This window comes from Myxine glutinosa, chromosome 1 (assembly GCF_964187855.1).
Source record: "Myxine glutinosa chromosome 1, kmMyxGlut1.1, whole genome shotgun sequence".
NCBI classification, from domain to species: domain Eukaryota; kingdom Metazoa; phylum Chordata; class Myxini; order Myxiniformes; family Myxinidae; genus Myxine; species Myxine glutinosa.
The window spans coordinates 76,985,061-76,994,653 of NC_136261.1; the positions used below are offsets into that span (position 1 = coordinate 76,985,061).

At 40.9% G+C, this 9,593-nt stretch overlaps 1 protein-coding gene across 1 annotated transcript in view; it reads left to right on the plus strand.

The window, feature by feature from the left end:
* The window catches only part of CRYM (crystallin mu), a 37,716-nt gene extending 33,098 nt beyond the window's left edge, over positions 1-4,618 (plus strand). Inside the window, exons 6-8 of the mRNA XM_068113647.2 lie at positions 397-518; positions 2,930-3,014; positions 3,140-4,618. Coding sequence (XP_067969748.2) covers positions 397-518; positions 2,930-3,014; positions 3,140-3,201 — 269 coding nt within the window. The 3' untranslated portion in view covers positions 3,202-4,618. The remainder of the gene's footprint in view (positions 1-396; positions 519-2,929; positions 3,015-3,139) is intronic.
* The last annotated feature ends 4,975 nt before the right edge of the window (positions 4,619-9,593 follow it).

The following is a 9,593-nucleotide window of genomic DNA, read 5'->3' on the forward strand; positions in this document are numbered from 1 at the left end:
AGTCTATTTTACTCCAGGGAGTCCCAGGATTACCCACCCAAAATTTCGTTGCGATCGGTTCAGCCGTTTTTGCTGTACCTGGGAACACGGACAGACGGACAGACATTTGGTGAATTATAGCAAGATAACTTGCAATATACTAATAGAGACAGAGATGGGGGAAGTCAAAACTTGTGATTGAGTTTGGTCTTTCTGAGTGAGTGGGAGGGGCAAGAGGAAGTCCAGAAAACAGTGGGAAGGGGGTAGACTGCCTTATGAACTCATCAGTGTGTAGTCTCTAGCAAATAACAGTTAATTACAGCCCAGAATCACATGCCAACTAGCTATAGTTAGCGTAATGGAGGGAAGTGGCATACAGGGGAAGACATCACTCTTTGCAATGACTCTTTCTGCCAGTGGTTGGTGCTTGCCGACTAAATTGGAGGGAAGTGGACGACGATGCCATGCGAGGTTGCACGTTATATGTCGACGACACCGAGGCAGCATGTAATGAGTCTGGGGATGTGATCCTCAGTGGGGTGAGTCTATGCACTGCACTAGCCTGACCTTACAAAGCCAAACAACATATATTACAGACGGGCAAAGTTGAACTCCATTTCACCTTGACACTTATGCAACATGATGATTACCTGAACCAATCACCTGATTAAAAAGACCAATCATGGCCTAATGGGTAGAATCTGAAGCTGCAGGTTTAATTGTTGGTATCTGTTGTAGAAGTACAGCCAAAGCATATATGTTAATGACAGGCTGATGATGTGTTGGTTTGGCACATGAATTATAACATAGTTCCATCATGGCTGTCCCTGTACCAGCATATTTCTTGACCATTAGCTGTTGTGAGGCTTCAGTGACGCCCATCGCTTCAGTGACGGATTTAATAAATAAAAAACAGCATGTTGCACTTCACAAAAATATTGCATGTCTGTCTGTGAGTCTCTGAGAATGTAAAATGAATGAAACAAGTGAAAAGACATTTTTATCACACGTAGTTGTTGCTACTGTCGTTGTGGCTGTTGTTTGTGTGCTCCTTCATGTGTTGTTAAATGTTTTTATATTGCTTCTAGAAGTATTACTATATATAATTGTGTGATCCCTCCATGTTTTATTCAAAAGGGTCCAAAACCGTCGGAATCGGAGAATTAAAGCTTTAGGTCATGCTTCTTCTTCTTGTTCCATTCTGGAAAGATGGGTTTTTAAAACGGCGATCTTTATGATTAAATGGACAAATTGTTGTTCCAAGTAAATCGATTATTAGCTTTACAACAACAACAACAACAACAACAACAACAGGCATTTTAAGACCATTTTTCCTGCTAGAGCGGGGGTTAGCCTTGCGGTCCCCATGACAATCTTCTCCATTTTGCCCTATTTTCTGCATCTCCCCTTGTTAACCCCCTTGCCCGCATTTCTTCTTCCACCACCTTCAGCCAAGTCTTTCTCGGTCTTCCCCGTCCTCTACTTCCTTCTACATTCATTACCATCACTCTTCTCAACCAGTCACTTTCATCCTTCCTCAACACATGACCAAACGATCTCAACCCGTTCTTCACAGCAGCAATCACAGGCTCTATTCCCATCATTTTTCGCAATTCATCATTTGTCTTCCTCTCTCTCAACGATACTCCGCACATTCACCGAACCACATTTCCAACCTTCGTTGCTGCTCTACGTTCATTACCCATGTCTCGCTCCCATAAATCATAACACTTCTCACACATGCAGCATACACCTTTCCCTTCAGCTTCAACGACACTCTCCTCCTCATCAGCACGCCACTCAGTTCCCGAAACTTCTTCCATGCACATCTCACTCGAGCAACCGTTGCCGAGTCTGATCCACCTTCTCCATTCAGCATGTCTCCTAGGTAACAAAATGTTTTCACACCTTCCAGCTTCACGCCGTCTCCAAGATCCAACTCAACATTTCCTCCATCTGCAGCTCCCTCTGTGCACACCTTACACTTGAATGTAGCTGCCACATTCAATGTATTAGCTTTCCAACGGCATCATTTATATTATTTTACGACAGCAGGAACCTTTTAGAATAAAGCGTGACGAACACACCGATGGACGTTTCTCCTTTTAGTAATAAAATATTTTTCAACGTTCAGCTGTCGTTACAGTATCAAAAGGATTGAATAATAACTGTACGAAATTTTGCAGTGACTGCTCCACCGACCAATCCTTTGTTGATTGTGATTGGCTATTATTCCCTGCAATTATTTCTGTTTAAAAAAAAGAAGGAAATGCTTGTTGTAGCCACCTAATTTTACAATCTTAATATAATGGAACTAATGTATATATGAAATTGTCAAAATTGATCACTTGGCGTTAGGGTAGGATATATCAGCATGAAACCGGCATCAACACCCATGTTTTTGTGGTCAAGGAATACAATTATGACATCTTGGAAAAGGTGAAATTAAATCGATCTCACCTCGCATCTCAAAATATGCTAATTAAAATTATGCTAATGAGGTCTACCATTAACAGAATACCTTTGTTCTGCAATATATTCGTTGCTATTACTCACACTGCAGTGTTCTAAGATTCAGAATCCATAAAAAACATTGTATGGATCCTAAAACAAGGTTGACCCTACTGACTACTGGACGATATAGGACATAGCCTCGAGAGGCCCCTCCAGGATAGGTCACTGCAGTTTCTACACACGAGAAGGTTGCGTTCTCAATTTTATGTTTCAGATCGTCCTGGAAGCATCGTCCATAAAAACGTAGTTCAGGTTAGTTAAATCATCAGCACAGAGTATGACCCTTCTTATACGAAAACCATCAATCATGGTTTGCTTCCACAACATTTGTTTATGATTCTGTGGTATACTGTACTATTGTTACAAAAACAATATGAATAGATTTAAAATATCAGATCGACATTGAGATATTAAAATCCAACTCTTCCATGGACAGGCAAAAATATTTGCAGAGCTTGGTGAAGTCATCAGTGGTACCAAGCCATCTTTGAAGGATCACACAACCATCTTCAAATCTTCAGGTATGTGTACCGGTTTCAACATAGCAGTTTTGCTTTGGGGAGTGTATAATTAAATAGACAACGAACGGCCAACGACAGTAAAACTAATATGAGCTATGTCTGGAACTTTTGTGTGGTCTGTGCAGGCCTAGCATTTCAAGATGCTGTTGCAGCCAAAATGGTGTACGACAACCTAAAAGACGACTGACAGGAAAACATCTCTACCATTTCAAAAATTGCTCTTTGGTCTTGCTTTCTGATTGCTTTGAATGTTACATTCCCCTCCACTATTGATCTCAGGCTCATGAAGAATCTTGGAGGAATTGTATCACATATGTAGAGCAAGCACAATGGGAGGGCATCTGCATGTTTAAGTGAATTATTAAGACCATTAGTAGACAAAAGACAAATCAACACACTATATGTTATTTGAATCTTAGCCTGGTGTTGGCTTAGCGGTTAGGGTGCTGGCATGGGATCCTGAGTTTGAATCCTGGTCGATCGTTGAATTACCGCCAGGGGGGTTGACTCAGCCTGTCATCCTTCCAAGGTCAGCAAATTGAGTACCATCTTGCTGGGATGAATGTGCCGGTGTGTGCCCCGGTTTAGAATAGGTACACTGTATCCCTGCGTGTTGTAACAGGCGACTAAAGGGGTCGTCATGGGCCCCGCAATGATGATTGTCATGGGGCCCGCAAGGCCAACCCCCGCTCTAGCAGGGAAAATGGCCTTAAAAAGGGAATTATATATATACTAGCCGAATGCACCCGGCATTGCCCGGGTTGTTTTTGAATGAATTTACTACTATAATTCAGCTTTTACCCCGCGGCCGTAGAGGATTGAGTACTGTAATTCAGCTCAGCTTTTCAATGCGAATGGGCCCAGCCCGGCCGATGCGGCCTCACCACCTAGCCTATAACCTTCCTGGGGCCCGTCCCAACATTTTTAGTTCTTTTTGAATGCATTTACTACTATAATTCAGCTTTTACTCGTGGCCGAAGATTGACTACTTTCATTCAGCTCAGCTTTTAATTGTGAAATGGGCCCAGCCTGGCCGAGGCGGCCTCGCGAACTAGCCTATAACCTTCCCGGGGCCCGTCCCGACATTTTTTGTTTCAGAGGTTTTCTCCTATCTTTCACCGTTCAGGAGATTAGCGAGTGCAGACAAACAATCAAACAAAAACTTTCTTTTATGTATATAGAATAGAAGATAGATATGGAATTTGAACCTGAAATCTCAGCACCCATGCATGACCTTTGTGCTCAGAAGGGAACTGCAAAACAGACAAACACACAAGGTTCCATTCTTTCAGGCTTCCTCCTATTGTTGAGTAGCACTTTACAGCCTTTTGCTGTGGCATTCCTTGTAAAAACACTCAACTAAACTTGAGATATTAATTTTTTTTTACATTCCAGAAATAATGACAAACTGCCTTTATTGACTTGTCATGTGATACCGCTTCCTCTGCCACCCCTCCCTCCAACATAACTTTAATGGATAAACTTTCAGGTTATATTGTGTAATATGAAAACAAAAGTGAAAGCATCACTGAGCAAGATATTTGAGCAACATCAGAGAATGCAAGTCTTGATTTGGTAAGAGTATTAAAATGCACAATTATTATTACTCATTGACCAGTGTTATTCTGTTAATAAATTACGAATGTGATTGAGTAATGAAAAACAAAATGATGTCATGCTATTATAATTGCATATCATTCTAAACATTTCACATCTGTATCAAATCAGCTCATTCAGTGAGTTAAATTTTATAAGCAAATGCACTTAAAACTGTTTGTATCGTTCACGACGTGATTGAATTGCAAGAAGAGGTTCAACTGCAAGAGGAAATTGATGTGCAGAGACGGAACTGCAAAAATAGCTTTAACTGGAAGACCACGTTTAATCAGAAGACCACATTAAACTGCGACTCGATTTAACTAGATGATTCGTTTTAACTAGAAGACGAGACTGTATGGACCCGAAAACAAGGTTGACCCTGCTGGCTGCTGGACTATATAAGCCATAGCCTCGAGAGGCCCCTACAGGATATGTCACTGCAGTTTCTACAGACGAGAAGGTTGCGTTCTCAATTTTATGGTTCAGATCGTCCTGGAAGCATCGTCCATAAAAACGTAGTTCAGGCTCGATTTGACAGATTTAATTTAACTTTCAGACAACATGCAACTTTCAGACGAGATTTAACTCGATGACTCGCTTTAATTAGACAAATAGCTTTAACCAGAAGACAAGATTTAACGAGATGAATAGCTTTAACTAGATGAATATATTTAACTAGAACACTTGATTTAACTGCAAGACTAGATTTAACTACATGACTAGCTTTAACTAGATGAATAGCTTTAACCAGAACACTTGATTTAACTGCAAGACTAGATTTAACTACATGACTAGCTTTAACTAGATGAATATATTTAACTAGAACACTAGATTTAACTGTGACTAGATTTAATGACATGACTCACTTTAACTAGATGAATAGCTTTAACCAGAACACTTCATTGAACTGCAAGACTAGATTTAACTACATGACTAGCTTTAACGAGATAAATAGCTTTAACCAGAACACTTGATTTAACTGTAAGACTAGATTTAACTACATGACTAGCTTTAACTAGATAAATCCTGGGAAAACCACATTTCAAATCTGGCCTCCAAAGCCAGTCGCCGACTGGGCATCCTCCGTCGTGCGAAGTCCTTCCTTGGCACACCTGAGCTCCTCAACACATACAAGGCTTTCATCCGCAGCTCAATGGAATACTGCTCTCCCCTCTGGGCTGGTGCTCCTGCCTCACACCTAGCTCGTCTTCACGCTGTTGAAACCAAAGCATTCAGAATCATTGGAATCTCCCGCGATGAAGCCAACTCCAAGGGCCTCTCACTCACTCACCGCAGGCAGGTTGGTGGTCTTTCCGTCTTCTACCGACTCCTCTCTGGCCTTGCTCCCCCAGCTCTCTCTGGGCTCTGTCCCACAAATATTCCTACAGGTCGCACAAGATCTGCCTGCAACCCTCTCATGGTTAAACTGCCAAAATCAAGACTCTCTGCTCACCTTCACTCCATTCCTCTTTTCTCCTGCCTCTGAACAAACTCCCTCACTCTCTTCAATCCCACTCCACCCTCCAGGTCTATAAAACAGCTGTTCACCACCATCTCTTATCTTCCCCCATCCAAAACCTTGATCTTTTCTACCCTCGCTAATTTCACCCCAATTCCACTTTTTTGAAATACCAACTTCTGTCCTGGAAGTCCTTGGTGTCCTTGTGTTTTATACTTCTCCCTCCCCCCCCCCCCTCCCTTCCCCCCAAGCCCTCTCCCTCCCACACATCAGCCTGCTCTCAAATGTTGTGTTTGTGTGCTTCCCCTTCTCTCCCCATCTTGTTTTCCACTCCCTCTTTTTATATATTTTGTTTGTCTGGTTGATTTGTTTGTGAAGGAAATGTCAGCTCTTTCACGAGCCTCGATTCAGTATACAAAAAAAGAAGAAAAAAAAAAGAAGAAGCTTTAACCAGAACACTTGATTTAACTGTAAGACTAGATTTAACTACATGACTAGCTTTAACTAGATGAATAGCTTTAACCAGAACGCTTGATTTAAATGCAAGACTAGATTTAATGACATGACTCACTTTAAGTAGATAACTAGCTTTAACCAGAAGACTTGATTTAACTGCAAGGCGAGATTTAACTAGATGACTAGATTTAACCTTTGCACCCAAATTCTAATCAGTTAATCTTTACATCATTATACATACCTGCACCAAGGTTGAAGTAGATCACTTCAGCCATTCTCAAGTTATAGACCTATTACAGACTTCAACCTTTGACTTTTGCCCACAAAATATAAGCAGGTAATCTCTACATCATTATACATACCTGTACCAAGTTATAATTTGATTACATCAGCCGTTCTCAAGTTATAGACCGATTACAGATCTAACCTGTGACCCCAAAATCTAAGCAGTTAATCTTTCAGTCAGGTTCACTATGTTAACAAATATAATTTCTTTCAAAATTTTGGGATTAGCAAACCTGTACATTTTTGGAATCACCAGAGGATGGAGAATCCGAAAATCAATGTTGGCATTTGCACAGACATGGCCGCCATTTTGGATTTTGAAAATGGCCACCATAAAATACATATTTTGCGCGATCTCGGCTTCTAGTCAACCTAGAGACTTAATTAAATATGCTAATCCTATGTTTTCTGGGTCAAGGAATCCAATAAAGGCCTCAAAATAGTGCTCAGGATTATAGAAAAGCAACAAACAAAGGTAATTGAAAACCATTGTATTTATATTTGTGATATAACTGTATTACATAATACATGATATTGGAAGTCCTTTGAAGTTATAGGTTGTTATAGGAAGTTATAGGTAGTATCAGATTGAACTATAAGTCCTATACACAGGATCTACGAGGTCTATACCGTTCAGGAATATGCTTTTACAGATCTTCATCACTGTCCTGAGTGTCATTTTCGCAAAGGTGTCCACGCAAATGTAAACATTAATTTTTGGATTCCTCATGCTCTGAATATTCCAAAAATGTATAGTTTTGCTAATCTACCAAAATTTTGAACGAAAAAACATAGTGAACCTGACTATTTACATCATTATACATATCTGTACCAAGTTTATATTAGATCACTTCAGCCGTTCTCAAATTATAGACCTATTTGCCTTTTCCCCCAAAATCTAATCAGTTAACCTTTACATCATTATACATACCTGCACCAAGTTTGACTAAGATCTCTTCAGCCGTTCTCAAGTTATCGGGTTAACGAAAATCTATGACGTACGGACAGCCAGACGGACAAGCTGAAAACATAATGCCTCCGGCGACTTCATCAACGGAGGCATAAAAATACACTAAACGAAGCAATGTCGTAGGACTATTGTGCTTCACTGATCTTATACAACCTTCTAGTATTGCTTTGTCATCTGGTTAATTGCATGAGTTGCATCTGCCTCTATTGCTTAATAAACCATCCCTGTTTCACGAGTATTTGGTGAAATGACCTGTTTTCTCCAACCACTTAGAATCTTGGCCGCAATTCGCACCGACTTGGGATGTGGTTGCCACCTTCTTTGATTATGGTTGCCCGAGTGCACCCTTTTGATGGTCTTGCCACCCAAGCATTCAATACATATACAGGGTGGTCCAGAAACCCTGGGCACATTTTGAAGAACGATACCTGCAACAAACAACTAAGTTTATTATTGTTCTTAGGTGCAAAACAAAACATGATTACTCGTAAATGAATGTGACCGCTTCAACACGTACAGGCATCATGTGATATGCAACAGGGTGAGCTTCGTTCACTGTGCTGCACGTGTTTGTCTTAGCATTAGTTCAGTTCATTGGGAATTAGACACCCTAATATGACGTAGGATATCGTGAGACAGAAAATTTGCGCTGTACGCTTGTATTCTGTATCTGGAAATTTAGCTGAAGTTCACAGACAACTTGTCAAAGAATGTGCTGCAGCCACAATTGACAGAAGAACTATTGGCAGAATAAACAAGCAGTTTGATGAAACCGGCAGCATTCTTACAAAACAGTCACCAGGTCGGCCTCATTCTGTTCGAACTGAGGAAAGCAGAGCGGTCATTCAACAACTCAACAGTAACACACCATTATCAACTCGTTGTTTATCAAACATCACCAACATAAGCCGATCATCGATTCAAAGAATACTAAAAGACCTTAATGCGAAACCATGCATACCCAGATTAATTCACCAACTATCTGAAGATGATTTTGACAGGTGCATTGAGGCATGTGAGACATTGCTTGGGTTAATGGATATGGACAATGATTTTCAGAACAGGATCTTGTGGTCAGATGAATCCAAGTTTACTTTATTTGGTTCTGTGAATTGTCATAACAGCGTGATACGGGCAGTGGACAATCCACGATTTACTGTTGAGCATAACGTCCAGTATCAAGCTAGTGGGTCCGTCTGGGCAGGCATTTCTTTGGAGGCATTGTTGGACCAATATTTTTCGAAGAAAATGTGAATGCTGAAAATTACCTTCTAATGTTGGAGCAGCATGTATTTCCACTCAAAGATGGCCAAATGTGGTTCATGCATGATGGTGCGCCTGCTCATTTTGCTGCCAGTGTACGCCAGGCCTCTGATTTGAACTTAACTGACAAATGGATTGGCCGTCATGGTCCGGTTGAATGGCCACCACGGTCTTGTGATGGCCACCGCGGTATGTATAATGATGTAAAAATGTCCGTCATGGTCCAGTTGAATGGCCACCGCGGTATGTATAATGATGTAAAAATGGCCGTCATGGTCCGGTTGAATGGCCACTGTGGTCTTGTGATTTAACACCCTGTGATTTCTTCCTTTGGGGTTTCCTCAAACACAAACTGTATGCGAGGAGACTTGAAACTATTCATCCGTAATGAGACTGCTGCCTTAACAACTGCAACATGCAGAACTGCGTGTCAGTGTTTCGTCACGGCTACAGTTGTGCAGAGACAATGAAGGAAAGCAGTTTGAACAGACATGATTCATGTATATTGGACTGATTAGACTGTTTAACAAGTAATAATGTTTTGTTT